We start from the raw sequence: 16939 nt of genomic DNA, 5'->3' as shown, positions 1-16939 counted from the left end.
ATGGATAAAAGAGAAAAGAGAGACAGTTAGAGAGAGAGATCTATGGGAAGAGGATAGACCAGAGTTAGTGACAGTGAGGGTGTAAGAAGAGAAAAAGTGAGAAAACTTACCACGAGAAAGAGAAGGCGCCAAAAAATTATGTTTCCCACCGCTATAGACGAAAATAATATTGATAGGAGATGCAACGCATGAGAGAGAGATTGTTTTCCAAAAAAAAAAAAAAAGGGAAAACAATATATAGAAAATAAGCCTTATTTTTATTAGGGTTTTCTGTTGACCAAAGAGATAGTTTTCCATTGACCAATTTTTTTTTGTGCTACCAAATACTGAAAAATGTGGAAAAGTATATTTACAAAAGGTTTTTCAGCGAAACAAACAGAGCGTTATATAAATATATATATATATATATATATATTTTTTTTTTTTTTTTTTTTTAGAAGATGATCTATATAACATCTAATTGGATAAAACCAAGGATAGATTTAAACTTAGGGGCCAAAGTATAAACCATTTTTTTTATTAAATGAAAATCCAAACAAGCACACATTGAATGTTAACAAGATTTTGATAAAAGAAAATATACAAAATAATTGTATCCTAATACACTACAACAGTGGTTATAGGGAGTGTGTCTATCACTAAATCGTGTATGTCGAATATTGGATTTAAAGACCCCTATGGAGATAATCCTTCCCAAAACTAAGTTTTGTATATTTGAGTTCTAATCTCAATTTGAATTCTATATACAAATAGGAGGATTGATATACAAATTGGCCTAGTTATGTGCATTGCACAAGTACAGATGTCATATTTATATTGGTTGTTGGAGCCTAAGACTTCAAACATATTTGGAGCCAAACTTTGTCATTGCCACATTCTTTACTATTGATATCTCTTGTACACGGCACCAACCTATATACCAACCTGCATTTAAAACCATTCCCATTACCTACTAACCAGTTGCTTGCCTTAAACAACATTTTTTTTTAAAAAAATTTCATCTGCTAGTTCTTTTGGAAGTTGGGCTCTTGAAGGTTGTAAGCTTTAAGTGTGTTAGACCTAGATTTTTTTTTTTTTTTTTGGTTACGCTTGAATATTTTAAGGAGGATCGTGTTTTATGTTGAATCTTGTGGTATTTTGAGATATAGTCATATATTTTGATTGAACACTTTTGGAGTCAGTGGCGGCTCCAAGAATTTTCTCAAAGTGTTCTTTAAGGAGTATAAATTACACAACCCACTGTACATTATCCACGGCTCAACCTACTGCCTAACATAATTTAATTTGTTTGTCTTTTATAATGTATTGGTTATTTAAATTATTAATTATTGTTGTTTAGTTGTTTCATTATTTTTCTTTACTGACTGCTAGCAGTCTAGCACACAGCCCATGTGCATTATCCATGACTCAAATCACTGCCTAGTGCCTAACATAATTTAATTTTTTTTGTCTTTTATACTACCTCTACATGCCTTCAGCCTTTATTACTTCTACCTGTCCACTTCCCCAATTCAAATATCCCACCCCACGGCCCCCATCCACCACCCACTCAACAGACAAGAGTCACAAGAGCCAATCAACATTCCATAAAATATTAAACATATCAAACATTCACAACACACAAAATTTACAATACACGAAATGATAAACTCACAAACCAATAAAGTCAAAATGTCAAATAAAGTTATAAAGTAAACGCAATTAGATGTTTAGACATAGAGAAACAGACAAACAGAGAGATAAAGAGAATCTCATTTCAGTTCAAAGAGAAAGAAAGAGAGAGCTCCACTCTCACTCAGTCACTCTCAGATCAGAGCACAACAATTAGCAAATCCAAAGATGTAAGATTTAGATAAGATAGACAGATAGAGAAAAAGAGAGAGAAGTAAATAACTGAAATAACTTGAGGCTTGAGGGGTGGTGCCATGGTAGCATGTCGAGGCGAGGACTTGAGGGACGACGGTCGAGGCGACGAGGCAAGCCAAGCAATCTTTGATCCAATCTCCGATCTTGCTGTCACTGTTGCTCGAGTTTAAGGCTCGATGTGCTCTATTGCTCGAGTTTGAGACGGTCCAGGTGGAGGCGCCATCGCGCCGATGTGCTTGGAGCTTGGTCGTTGATGAGGTTTTTTTCGTTTAGGTTAGGAGTTCAGTTCTGATTTCAGTTTTGCTAATTTGCTTTACCATTTGATGATTTTGATCAATCGGCAAACGCGTATTGGTAATTTGGGTTTTTTTTTTTTTTTTTTTTTTTTTTGAGAATCCGTTTGGGTTAGTTTTGTTTAGGATTGATGTTTGGCTTTTTTTCCTTGGGGTGGGCTTGCTATGTTAATTTTTTTTTTTTTTGGGCTTTTTCTTTTTGCTTGAAAGTAGAACAAATAATGAAGCAAAATTTAGTTTTACTGGCATAAAAAAAATTGAAGGTGTTTCCAAAATTTTTTTAAAGGGTATTCAAATAATTTTTTTTATTATATATAATTTTTTTTCTTTCAGGATAGGGTGGTCCTAGGACCACCCTGCTCTTAACGTGGCGCTGCCATTGTTTGAAGTGTATGCTTTGTAGTGATCTTTGTAAATTCCCCATAGAACTTTAATTTACATTGTAGAGATTTTTAATATTTTAATATTCTTATAATGGAAATGGGCATTATTTGACAGGAACAAAGTATCTCTCTTGATTATTTGTTTTCTCATGCTTTGGACCCATGTAGATTTTGACAATGACAAGATTACACAATTCTCCCATACAACACCAATATTATAACAACAACAACTAACACATAAAACACAAATCACATCAACACAAACTATGTAAAAGATGCAAAATTTTAAAAATTGTTCATTGAACAAAATTGGTCTACAAAAAGTTCCAATTTTTACATGTACTTAAGTGCTGGATTCAGGACACAAACATGGGTGAAATGACAATTAATCATTTTTATATACTTAATCCCAATATTAAGGGGAAATCATAGATAAAAGAACAAATAATGCTAGTTTTCAAAAGTACTCCATTTTTTCTCTCATAAAAAAAAGGCAAAAATGAACTTTTGGTCCCTACATTTTGGGTCTATTCTCGATTTGGTCCATAAATTGATTTAGCTCCTAGGTCAGTCCCTGATTTTTAAAAATCGTTTTTAAAATAGTTCCTGTCGTCAATCCAGTAACAGAAAATGCTGAAGTGGCAAACGGAATGCACTGTTTGTTGACGTGGCTAATAAAATAATAATAAAATATTTTATTTGATATTTTTTAAATGTCACGTCAGCATTTTCTGAATTAAAAAAAGCCATGTCAGTTTAATTAAAAAAATAAAAATAATTTATATTTTTCAATTTCAATTTAATTCAAACTAAATTAAAAAACAAACTTTTTTTTTTAGAGAAAAAAAAACTTTGAAATCTAATTTATTATTATTATTATTGCTTTCATTATTTTTTAGGAGGTAAGAACACAAGAACTTGTTCTTCATGTTCTTCCTGAATCCAAGAACAATCAAACCCAGAACAAGAGCACAATCAAACCCAGAACAATGCAAAATTTCATACAAAATCCCTATCCTCCATCGAAACCTTCAGAACATGAAAAAATCATCAAACCCAAATCCATATGAGAAAACCAATCCAGAAAAATCATCAAACCTCCAACCCAGAACATTAACTTCATTCTTCATTTTTTTCTCCAAATCAAGACAAACCCAATACACTAACCCACTCAAAATCAATCTCAGCACAAAAAAATCCATACCCATAAACTAAAACCACCACCAACAACCAATCAAAACTAAAACCACCACCAACAACCAAAACAACCACCACAATCACCCACACCACCAACCACAACAACCATAAATCACCACCAAAAACCCACCGCCGATCAACCTAGCACCACCCACCGCTGAGAGTCAAACCCAAACTCAAACAAAACCCAAGACCCATAATAAAACTCAAAATACCCAAACAAAATCCAAATTCCAAAATCCAAAACCCAAACCATTCGCCGCCACTGCCACCACCACTACCACCATCAACATCCACCACTGCCAAATCCATACCCACAAACACAAATAATAAATAAATAATAAAAAAAAACCCAAACCAAAACCAAATCAGATCCATTTTCTGCCACAACCACCAAACCCAAGATTCGCGGCGGCCCATGGCGAGCAAAGCCACGGCCACCCATGAGCACCAACGGCCCCATGCCAGCCCACGACAATCTGAACCCACCCACGGCGAGCCACGACCACCGAAATGCCACCACTCAACCAAAAATCACCGATTCAGAGAAAGGGAGACCGAGAAGAGGAAAAAAGAATAGAGAAATAGAGAGGGAGAAGAAGGCTGAGCTTGTGAACTTAGTGGTAGAGAGTGTAGGGTGAAGAAAGAGAGAGAGAGTTTGAGATTAGTGGTAGAGAGTGTAGAAGATTTTTTTTAAGTTGATGAGGTTAACCAAAAGCAAAAACAAAAAGAATTAAAATGATTATGAATTTTTTATTTTTTAATAAATGATTTTAGTTTAAATTAGATTTAAGGTTTTTTTTTTTTAAATTTAATTTATATATATTTTTTAATTTTCTTAGGGCTGGCTTTTTATTTATTAATTTAAATGCTGACATGGTATTTAAAAAATGCTAAACATATTTTATTATTATTATTTTATTAGCCATGTTAGCAAACAGTGCATTCCGTTTGCCACTTTAGCATTTTTTGTTACTGGGTTGACGACATGGATTATTTTAAAAATGATTTTTAAAAATCAGGGACTGACCTAGGAACTAAATCAATTTAGGGACCAAATTGAGAATAGGCCCAAAATGTGGGGACTAAAAGTACATTTTTGCCTTAAAAAAATAATCAGCCCATATTGTATTTTGCCCATATTACTCAGGTTATTTATTAATTGCATAAATGTGGGATTATTACTCTCTTCTTCTTTATGGATGTTATAATATGAGATTATTGTTGTGTTCCTTCCTTATGGATGTTGATCTTAATGTGGATGTTGATCTTGATGAAGTTTGCAAGAGAGTCCACATTTTTAGTAGCTTCACTCTTCTCCATTTCAATAGTTTGCGCCATGTCATTACTTATCTCTATATTCTTTCCCAAAAACAATGACAAGTTCATTGTAGTGGGGGAATAATTATTCCTTAAAACACTAAACCAATCAAAATACATTTGTAGAAATGTAGAAATGAGAGAGAGAAAGAGAGTGACCTTTTTAGGGTTTTTTTTTTTTTTTTTTTTTTAGCCCATTTGTTTGACCGCTTTATTGGGTTGAATATGAAGTTGCGGCATTGCTAAAAAAGTGTGGTTGGGTTTCTCTTAAACAATTAGGGTCCAAATGAGTGGGTTTGGGAGTTATTAATGACTTCGGTGATTAAAAAACATTTATTGAATTTAAGATAGGTTAGATTTACTTTTAATTCCCTCCAATATTTTAGATTATTATGTGAGCATGTATTAAGTTAAAACCATTATTGAAATGATTCCAATAATTTTTTTTTTTTTTTTTGTATAAAATATAATTTCTACTCTAATATAATCTAAGTGTATATGTATGTGAAGCTCTTTCCTGGAGACTTAAACCCCGGCTCTTGCCTCCCACACCTCATAAGAATTTATACTTGTGGAGTGACCAATGTACCAAGGGTACGCGGTGGTAGATTCCAAGAATTAAATGGCCATTCAAGAAGATAAAATCAATTAAACAATCAAAATCAAATTAAACAATAAACACTACTTGAAGTTGGAAATAAATAAATTGAAAGAGATCAAGTATAAAATTCTTTAAACTTCTAGAAATGAATAACATTTTCTCACATAGTCTAAGCTCTAAGTTAGACTATGTGAGAAAAATAATCTCTTTTCCTCTTCCTTGTGTGTGTGTGTTTGTTTCTTAAAAAACAAAAGGCCATTTTTTTTTTTAAATTATAGAAATGAATAGAAAAATTCTTCCATAATATAAGCTCAATTCTAAATTTAACAATATAGGTGTGTACATCAAAATATATATATATATATATATAGGTGTGTGAAATATAATTCATGTCATTTATAGATTTCATGGTGATTATATAGGACACCTACCACAATTTTAGTGTTGGTTAAAGATAGACTGTGACTGTCTATAAAGTCACATAATATAAATGCGAAATTAATAAACAATGCTATATGATATTAACTCAATCAAAATAAATTGAAATATTTAGACATTATATGCATGTTCAACAAAGGTCATTGGCATGTTGCTAAGATTTGGACATGACTGTTGTAAGGACGCAATTTGGGTCCTTAGTCCAAATGTTAAAAGGATCTAAGCCCAAAGAGTCTAATACAATAAATTTGTAGAGAGTGGGTTGGAAAACTAGGCTATGATGAGTTGGGTAGCAATTATAGTGGATTCAAATGACAATAAGGTAAAGATAGATTGGTTTTCTCTAAAGAAAATAGTTCTCGGCACAATCTGAGGAAATCAATTCTTATATATATTTCTTGAAGTTGATCACAAGTACAGCTTTTATTGTTGAAGTATTTCTTTCTCAATTTTCCGATCCCTTCTTCTCAGGGTCTCCCTTCTATTTTATACTATCTTCATCCTTTCATCTCTGCCTTTCACGTGTAAATTAGATTGTAGGTGTTATCCTTGTCACATCAACACCTTCTTGAAATTTTTAGGGCGTAGCTGTAAGGCTGAAAAATACTGTTCAGGTATCACTTCCTCATTAATGCGGCCAGAGGATTAGCTGCAGAGCATTAAATGTGATGGCAACAGCTTTCTCTTAGATATTTCATAGCTCCCATTTGTCCTGTACGTTCATGATGCACATCCTTATCAATAGAAGTTCCGGCAATGTCACCTTGGATAACAGAACACATCTTTTGACTTCTGCTTCGCTTAGTCGAGAAGATACTCCTCCTCGGCCTACCTTCCCAAGCTTTCTTAGTCATAGCTTGCTTGTGAAGTCCTGAGTCTTACATCTTCATTACTGTTTATCTGTCCTAGGACCAATAAGCATCCTCAAACAAGGCCCAAGACTCAACATATATTCTTAGGCCCCTTATCCCTATAGCTGTATTTAGCAAAAAGATTTGTATAATATTGTAAATAAGCTAAGCTTTGTGGAGTATTGTGTGTTTGAGTTGGCTCGTCAATAAAAGTAAAAAATACAAGCTTGGCTCGAAATTGAGACAAGCCTAAAATAATGTTTGAGCATGAACTTGTGGGAAAGCCAAAAAGCTCGAGCTTAATATCAAGCTCAAACTCAAATTTAGGTCAAATTTTCAAACTTGAGATCCAAGATAATTACAAAAATGAGGTAAACAAAATTAATAAAATAGCATACTCATTCTATCCTTCTATTTCTACTTATGTTTAGCCATTGTTTAAATTACAATTTTATATAATTAAATCCATCCATTCATCCTTCCTTATTTACAATTTCAACAATTGTTCAAAATACAATAACTAGAAAGATCCTTGTTTTGTTATTATTATGAATGAGATGAGACTAACATGTTTCATAACTTTACATTAGATGGTGGATAAGGAAGGACCGTACATGGCCCACTTAATCTTTTTGTAAAAAAATGTAACTAAAGCCTAAAATGGTGCTTCGTCAGTTTAGAGGGAATGAAAAAATTAAACTAATGAGTAGTGGTTCCATGTGGACCATGTTATTATCAAGATATGAGTAATGATTTTATTTAACAAACATATATCAAACCTATAAATGAGTCTACGATTGACTTGTTTTGTATCGAGACTTATAGTTCAAGAGCTTGTTTATGAACAAATTCTTTTTCTTGGGCTTAGCTTGTTTATTAAAAAAGCCTAAAATTAAGACTTAAGTTTGACTTATTTATAAACAAACATGAATTATTTTTTTTATCAAACTGAGCTAAAGTTATTTATGAATGGCTTCGGTTTATTCACAATCCTAGATTTAGATATGGTGCAATCGTGCAATTACCACTTGATTGTGAGATGTAAAAATTCGGATGCTAAAAAAAGGTTTCAACCTTTTATCTTTTTACCATCTTAATTTTTACATCTCACGAATCCAATTCTGCCTAATTGTTCCCCAAAAAAAAAAAAAAAAATTCTGCCAACGTATATTTCTATTTTTTTTTTTAAAAAAAAGAGGTTAATTGACAAGCACAAAGTAATGTATTTGGAAATTTTATGAGACTAAGGGTCTGTTTGGTATTTTATCTCAAATTCACATTTTCACATTTTAAATAATATTATATATATTTTCACACATATTTTTATTCACACATATTTCAAAAAACTACAAATAATATTACTCAAATTATTCTACCAAACACTCTTATATAAAACTACAAATAATATTACTCAAACTTCTCCACCAGACTCACTAATAACGACGATTAGAAAACAACGAAATCGATAAAATATAGTATTTTGTTTCCTCTTCTCTCTCTTCTTTCTCTCTCTCTCTGCGTATATTCTGTAATTCAGATTCGAGCCCCACTTCACTTCTCTCTCCGACCGACCTTAATACACAAACTCCTTTTTGTTTTACCTTCCTGGATCTGCAAATTGATGATGTTTTAATGTTTTATTTAGGTTGTATTTGATTAAAACCACGTAAAACAGACGCTATATTATTATTATTATTATTATTTTCCTTATAAGTCTTCATTTGCACGCAAAGCTAAACCTGGTTGAAGATTTATGAGTATGAATTTAAAAGATCATAGATGAAGAAACCTACACCGTTTCATACTCCACCACACTAGCAAGCAAAGCAAACCCACCACCACTATGGACAACAGAAACGTCGTCGTTTGTGACAATGGCACTGGGGTATGTTTACTAATTTTCGTTTCTAATTACTCCTCTTAACCTTTTTCTTCGACCCATCAAATAATCTATAATTTAGGATTGTAATTACTAGGTAAGAGGGCGAGATTTGATTAGTGTTTCTTTGATTAGCTGAGCTAAACGAGGTTTTGCTTCTCAAAACAATTTTGTGGAAACACATGACATTATTGGTTTATTTGTCAATGGATTTGCCTATTTCGATTTGTACTTTTGTTTTTATTTACGTAACTTGGGTTTTTTAATGTTAGTTACTTGTGAATGATTTCGATTAGTCTGTTGAGGATTCATAGCCAAACCCGTAGTTTTGGGACTAAAATTTTGTTGTTGTTGTATGTAGTATGTCAAATGCGGCTTTGCTGGAGAGAATTTCCCTACATCGGTATTCCCTTGTGTTGTGGGAAGGCCTATGCTTCGGTACGAAGAATCACTTGTGGAACAAGAGCTAAAGGTAAACTAATTGCATTTTGTGTTCGTAGACCACAAATGGGATTTCTAGGAAAATCTTCAAATATTCATGTTATTATTGCAAATGGTTTCCATAACTATATATGTTGATCTGTCAATGAATGTACATTACATTCTTATGTTTACTACTACAGTCGAATTGAATGAAATGAGAAGGTTATTATGTATCCCTTGTTATTACTTTACTGTTGTTCAAAATTGACATGGAGGCAAATATATGACTTAGTGTTAAGGAGTTAGTATGCTTGGTTTTGATTTTATAATCTTGTTCACTACACATGCTCTGTAGTCTTAAGTACATAGCTGCCAATCGTTTATGCTTATTCTTAGTTATTAATTCGGTATGAAGAATCACTCCTCGAGCAAGAGCTACGGGTAAACTAATTTTCTTCTCTAGGACAAAAATTTGCATTTTGTGTTCTTAGACCACAAGCGGGATCTGTAGGAAAAACTTCAAATCATGTTATATGCTGGTTTCTTGTTAAAACAATTTCATGGTGTATTATTGCAAATGGTTTCCCTAACTATATATGTCAATCAGTGAATGAATGTACATTACATTCTAATGTTTATTGCTACTGTTGAATTGAATGAAATGAGAAGGTTATTATATATCCCTTGCTATTTTTACTGTTGTTGACAATTGACATGGAGGCAAATCTATGACTTGTGTTAAGGAGTTAGTATGCTTGTGATGATTTTATATTCGTGTTCACTGCACATGCTCTGTGGTCTTTAGTCCATTGCTGCCAATCATTTATTGCTTATGCTTAGTTCTTAATTCTGATAGGCTGTTCTTTATTTCTTATTCATTTAGGATATTGTGGTTGGAGAATCTTGTGCAGACTTGCGGCATCAACTCGATGTATCTTATCCTGTCAGCAATGGTATCGTGCAAAACTGGGAAGATATGAGTCATGTGTGGGACCATGCATTTTACAATGAATTGAAAGTAAGTGTCAAGGGGTTCTGATTGCTATGGCAACCTTACTGTAAATCTTGTTTATTCTTTTCTTGATACAGTTTCATCGGATCATTACTAAGTCTGTTTCAAACTTTCTATGAACAGATTGATCCAACAGAATGCAAGATTTTGCTTACAGACCCACCTCTTAATCCTTCAAAAAATCGTGAAAAAATGGTTTGTGATCATTTTTTCTTTTCTAAAATGATTATCTTTGGTAAACTTATCTTTATATTAATTTATATTTTGAATCATGATATTGGCTTTTCATTATTTTACAGGTTGAGACCATGTTTGAGAAGTACAACTTTGCTGGCGTCTTCATCCAAATCCAAGCTGTTTTGACATTGTATGCTCAAGGTGCTTATAAAGATGATTGAAGGTTATAATTTTTTAATATTCTTCAAAATGTTCTTCAAAAAAAAAAAAAAAAGACAATAACAGTGAATCTCATCATGATGCCTTTGCTACATTTTTAGTGGAAAAACTTTAAAACTCCTTATTGATACTAATTTTGCTACCGATTTTATACACAACATTACCATATCTTTTTAGTTATGTGTCTCAGCATTTCCTTGACTTCCTCACAGGTTTGCTAACTGGATTAGTTATTGACTCCGGTGATGGTGTTACTCATGTGGTAAATTGCTTAAGAACCATATTTTCGTGAATTGTATTATTGTAATGAACTTCCACTATTATCTTTCCTCTTGTCAATTTATCAATTTGGTCTGATCAGTTCATGGATGTTGAATTCATTGCAATTATATAAAATCTGGAGTGATATCATTTTTTTATTTAATCATTTATTTGGTAGTGTTTCAAGTTTTATTTAAATTTTTTTTGAAACAAGTTATTGTTTCAGTTTGTGCTATTAGTAATGGTTTGACTTCATTCTCCTTGGAAAAAAAGGTGATACGAGTCCACTTTACTTCATGACTAAACTTATTCTCTATGTTTTCTTAGATTTTGTAATTATGCGAATTAGATGCTTCTCCCACTATAAAAACTACAACAACAATCTTACAATCAAGGTTTAGTCCCAAAATTTTGGGGTCAGGAATGGTTCCTTGATGGACTAATCGGGGTGGGTTGGCCGAAGTCTTACTTTTATGTTACTTCTTTAATTGTCATGTTCTTTTTACTACTACTAGTGTGCGTTTGGCACAAATTAAAAAACCAGCTTTTTTTACTATTTAGTTTATTTTTGCTACTATTCATGAGTCCCATTGCACTTTTTGGTATTATTCATGGATTCCATTGTACTATTTCAGCTACCTTTTAGCTTTATTTACATTACTTTCAGCAAAAATTTTCAGTTTCAGCTAAATAAGCTGTTCCTAAACAGAAACCTAATGTTATTGTCACACTCTCTATTAGCTTTCTTTTTTCTCTCAATTTGAATTAACTCACTCGTCCTCACTATGCATTATTTGCTTAAATATCTCAAGAAACTCTCCCTCATCTTTTCTGCAATAAGAGATACCTTTATCTTTAAGTGGATTTTCTCATTTGAATCCTATATTTCCTTGTATCTCCACTTATCCATTGTAATATTCTCATTTCAATTACACTCATTTTTATGAACTTGTAACTTCTTAACTGTGTACCATAGAGCATAATTGGTCTTATAGCAATCTTATAATAATTTCCCTTTACTTAATAGGTATTCTACAATAACACAAGACTTTTGATGCACTTCTCCACTTCATCCACCTTCCTCTTATCTTGTGATTCACATCTTGTTCAATCTCTCCATCCTTATGATCCGTTTATCCAAGATATCAATAACTCTCACTCTTAGGTATTTCTTGGTCATCAAGTGTTACAACCTCTTTGTCTTTATTTCTACTTTTGCCAAACTCACATTCCATGCACTCTGTTTTAGTCCTACTTAGCCGAAAGTCTTTAGACTCTGAAACATCTCTCCAAATTTCTAACTTGACATTAATTATATGTCTAGTTTCATCCACTTGTAAAGGGTATTAGCATTATGGTATACTTTAAGCCTTTACCAGTTAGCATTAGTGAATCTAGGGCATAGCTTAATGTAGAAAGCTGTAAAGGGTATTAGCATTATGATATACTTTGAGCCTGGAGGTTCATTTTAGAGTATTATCACTTGATCTCTGTCCAGGTTCCTGTAGTTGATGGCTACTCTTTCCCTCACCTTACAAAACGGATGAATGTAGCTGGCCGACATATAACATCATATCTGGTTGATTTGCTATCACGAAGAGGGTGAGGTCAATGCTTTATCAGTAGGATCATTATAATTAACATTGATTTTTTTCCTTGATTTAAACTTCCATTTTAATTGGAGAAACACAACTTTTGTTGCTGAAGGTATGCAATGAATCGGACTGCAGATTTTGAGAGTGTTAGGGAAATTAAAGAGAAACTCTGCTATATAAGGTGAACATGCAATCTCATGTTATATTCTGATTTTGTGGAACTTGATGCATTGGCATATAATGGTATATCTGTTTTCCTACAGTTATGATTACAAAAGAGAGTATCAATTGGGCCTTGAGACCACTATCCTTGTTAAGAATTATACTGTGAGTTCATTTTCTTAGTTTCTTAAAGTTCTTATGGTTGTTTCTATATAAATGTTCAAATGTGCAATTCTATATGCATGGCTTGATTGAAGCTTATATACACACACTTGCACATGCATATATATATATATATATATATATATAGAGAGAGAGAGAGAGAGAGAGAGAGAGAGAGAGATGTATATCGGTGACTTCTCTCCTTTATTTATTTGTTTATTTGGATAAGTTATACTGTGACTTTCCTCCTTATATAGCAAAATTAAACTTATTTCTTGCCTGTTTGGATTTCCTATATTCTGAAACTTTGTGTTTTTAATAAAAAGTTATATAATCCATGTAAAATTAATTCATTATGTCACATTAACCAGCTGCCAGATGGAAGGGTCATTAAAGTTGGCACTGAACGTTTCCAGGCTCCTGAGGCTCTTTTCACTCCAGTAAGCCTGTACTTCTTTTGACTTTTGTTTTGCATGTCTCCATGTTTTTCTTTGCCTTAATGTATAATCTGACGACTGGTTGTTTAACGTGTAATTGATCAGATGTCATGTTTCTGGTTGTTCCTATTGATTATATATATTGTATAAATGGATGTCAATTGAGCTACATTGTTATATTTGATCTATTGTGATTGTTGTAATCAGTTTTAGAGCAAATTTCATTTTATCAGAATAATAGAGGAAGTTCAGAGGTTCTTCTTCCTTGCAGGAACTCATAGATGTTGAAGGTGATGGGATGGCTGACATGGTATTTCGCTGCATTCAGGAGATGGATATTGACAATCGTATGATGGTACTAATATTATTACCAAAACATAATTTTTGTAACATGCTTTTAAACTTTAATTAAGCATTAATAATATCTGTGATAGATATGATGAAGATGTGAAATTCTCCGTTCTGAGTGAAAATACAATGCTGTAAGGTTGATATATGTTTGAAGTAAGCTCTAACTTCTCACATCGAATATGTACACTCACTGGGTTTGCTAGTTTTTCTAATACCTTTCCTTTTTCTTTTTAAAAAGAAAAAAAAAAATGCCAATGGTTTTGTTTCTCTGTTTTCCATTTTACAAGTTGCACACATGTACAACCCAAAGAAAAAGCTGCACCTATGTGTGATATCATGCATGGAGTAACTACCAATTGGTATACTTAGTAATGTATTACGACTTTTAGATATCTAGGCGTTTTAATTGGTTTTGTTTGCCTTTGCTTTCCCACTTTTTCTTGTGGGGCAATAAATCCTGTTTTTAAGTCCTATTCAATATTCTGTACCTGCCCTTTTCTGATCCGGCAATTAATCCTGATCTGGCAACCATGATTTAGATTCTCTGTTGCTGCATATAAATATTGCAGCCTAGTTATTGGTCATATAATGGTTAGGATTTTCATCTCAGCTTCTTCTTAGATGGTAACCATAATTGAAGAATTCAGATTGATGAGTAAAACTAGTGCCACTTCAGGGGCAGGTCTTAGTAAACTTAGGGCCATACCTTAGCCATATATCCCTTTAGTAAATTTAGGGCCATACCTTAGCCATATATCCCTTTGTTTTGTTGTGAATTGTGAGCTCCCTGCCATGTGTTTCTAAATTTTTATGTATTTATCTATTGCAGCTTTACCAGCATATAGTCTTAAGTGGAGGGAGCACCATGTATCCTGGATTACCTAGTCGGTAATACTGTAAACCACTCTTTGTTTTCTTCAGATATGAACCTCATTTGCTCTTGTATAAAGTAGTTGTCCTTGCCAATTATGTTCTGCACAGGTTATCTCATTTACTATTGTATTTGATTGCTTAGCATACATTAGATTTTATGTTATTACATTCCTGCCTCATACTCCAGAATATGTTTTTGTTTCTGTTAGAACTTTGGTTTGAAGATTTGTGAGGAATAGTTGCTTGCCTTCAAAGCGCTTGAAAATTTCAGAGAAGACTCCAAAATGATGTTTGGTTATCAAAATAAATGATTACAAACAAGAAGGGACTTCTTTTTATGTTGGTTAATCAGCATTAATTTTCTGAAACATGTCAATTTAAAGATGCCTGAAAAATTTTGTTGGTGACTGCTTTAATGGTTACTAATTGGATATAGTGTATTGTATGACCATCAATCCACCATCACTGTTGCTAGCTTACATATAGAACACGTTCCTAAATCTTAGTAACTTTGAACCTGGGAATTTGAAGAAGTCTTCAGAATCTGGGGCCTAGTAAATTCTTTCTTATCCTGTGAGCACATCATTTGTTGTTGCTGTGCTTTTTATGTAGTTTCTTAGTATAAATTGTTGAAGTTCTGATTTTTAGTTTTTATTTTTCCTTCAGTTTGGAGAAAGAAATACTGGATCGTTATCTTGAAGTTGTTCTGAAGGGAAACAAAGATGGGTTGAAGGTAACTTTTGAGTTGCAGGTGTTACAGTTTAGAAGAATAAAAATACTTTGCCTTCTTTTAATTTTTTTTGGGTTAGATTTAGTGGCTAGCTTGAAGCAAATTAAATTTAATATTCTTGATGTTTTCCTTTTCCTAAGGAATTCTAGTGACATTTTTCAATGACACCACTGACTATATCACTGTTAGTTTGTAACATAAAATATTGTGATATAAAGCCAGCTAATGGAACAAAAAGAATGTTCAGGAATTAGAGTTCACTCCTTTTCAATGGTGGAGCTAGAGATTGAATTTAGGGGAGCCAAGTAATAACAGAAGAGGTGGAAACCTATGTGGCTTAAATTAAAAAAATCTAGTACTTAAAAATTTGAAAAATTTGTGTCCTTCCCTATGTAAAAATCACGTTAGGAGCTTTAAGAACTGGCAAAAAAGTCCTACATTCCTGATCATTTGAGTGGAGCTTATAGAAGATAGTGATTAGCAAGACTACCAATAATTGTGGTGCAGCAGTTATGGATGGAGCCAATCTTTTTTATACTTGAACTTCCCCTTATATTTTCTATATCTAATGGTGAGCAGAAACTGCGATTGCGGATCGAGGACCCTCCACGAAGAAAGCATATGGTGTATCTAGGAGGTGCAGTCCTCGCAGGAATTATGAAGGTAAATGTCACCTCTCTCTCTCTCTCTCACTTCAAGTCTCACAATTGTTGATTGATATAGCATTGCCACCAATTCAGTGATTGCAATTTGTATAATCTCTTATATCTCACTCTGAAGGCTGGTAAGTAATCTAAGAAAAATTGAATATGTTGGTCTACACATGCAGGATGCACCTGAGTTTTGGATTAGCAGGGAAGATTATCAAGAAGAAGGAGTTGCTTGTCTAAGCAAATGTGGCCAGGCATGATTTTTGGGGAGCAAAAGCATCACTATGAGCCATCCATAATGGGTGAGACGTCTATATAAATGGGTGTGTGAGCTGAGATGCCATGTTTTTACCATCTTTACGTTCCTATGAGCCTTCGATAAGCTTACTGAAAGAGTTTGACAAACGGGATAAAACTCATCATAGCATCACTCTGTTGTATAACTAGAAAAATTGAAAATCTATAGAAGAAAATTATTCAATATTTTGTAGCTGTTGTTTTCTATCCATTGTATTTTATTTTGACTGGAGTTAAAAAGTGTCAAGTTTTCAGCTGTATTGTGACAAAGCTTATTTGTTTGACTTTGAGTTTTTACTTTATTTAATCTGTTTTGAGAGAGAGAGAGAGAGAGAGAGAGAGAGAGAGAGAGGGTTTGAACTTTGAAGACATGATAGTTGAAACGTGACTACTTGCCAAGCACGTGCACTTCTAAATGTTGGTCCCGTTTGGTACATCTATTCAAACACTTGTTTTTAGTTTTTAAATAACATTACACGTATTTTCACACACTTTTTTACTTACTCGTATTTTCACACATATTTTCAAACACATGTTTTCAGTTTTTAAGTTCATGTACCAAACAATGTTGTGGATATCTTTTCAAGCTCATATGAGCTCTGTATGAATTTCATATTATCCATTTGATGCGAATATGAAATTGTTTTTTAACTATGAAAAAGAAAAAGAAAAAACCCAGAAAAGGCGGTTGTTCGTTTAATGAACACTACCAAAAAGATCTTTATCCACAGTCAACAAAAAGTAGATACTTTGTGCCTCAAA

General features: G+C 33.0%; 1 protein-coding gene across 1 annotated transcript; it reads left to right on the top strand.

Annotated features, from left to right (window-relative positions):
- Positions 1-8402: 8402 nt before the first annotated feature.
- Positions 8403-16593, top strand: LOC115976404 (actin-related protein 2). The gene is made up of 15 exons (XM_031097661.1): positions 8403-8834; positions 9190-9300; positions 10135-10269; positions 10387-10458; positions 10563-10641; positions 10872-10921; positions 12419-12522; positions 12628-12696; positions 12779-12842; positions 13211-13279; positions 13548-13631; positions 14457-14515; positions 15167-15233; positions 15810-15893; positions 16060-16593. The coding sequence occupies exons 1-15, from the start codon at positions 8793-8795 to the stop codon at positions 16138-16140; spliced, it is 1170 nt and encodes a 389-aa protein (XP_030953521.1). The 5' UTR covers positions 8403-8792; the 3' UTR covers positions 16141-16593.
- Positions 16594-16939: the final 346 nt, after the last annotated feature.

The sequence above is a fragment of the Quercus lobata genome, chromosome 2, assembly GCF_001633185.2.
Source record: "Quercus lobata isolate SW786 chromosome 2, ValleyOak3.0 Primary Assembly, whole genome shotgun sequence".
Lineage (NCBI taxonomy): Eukaryota > Viridiplantae > Streptophyta > Magnoliopsida > Fagales > Fagaceae > Quercus > Quercus lobata.
Note: the sequence above shows the minus strand (reverse complement) of the source record. Positions and strands in the feature narration are given on the sequence as shown.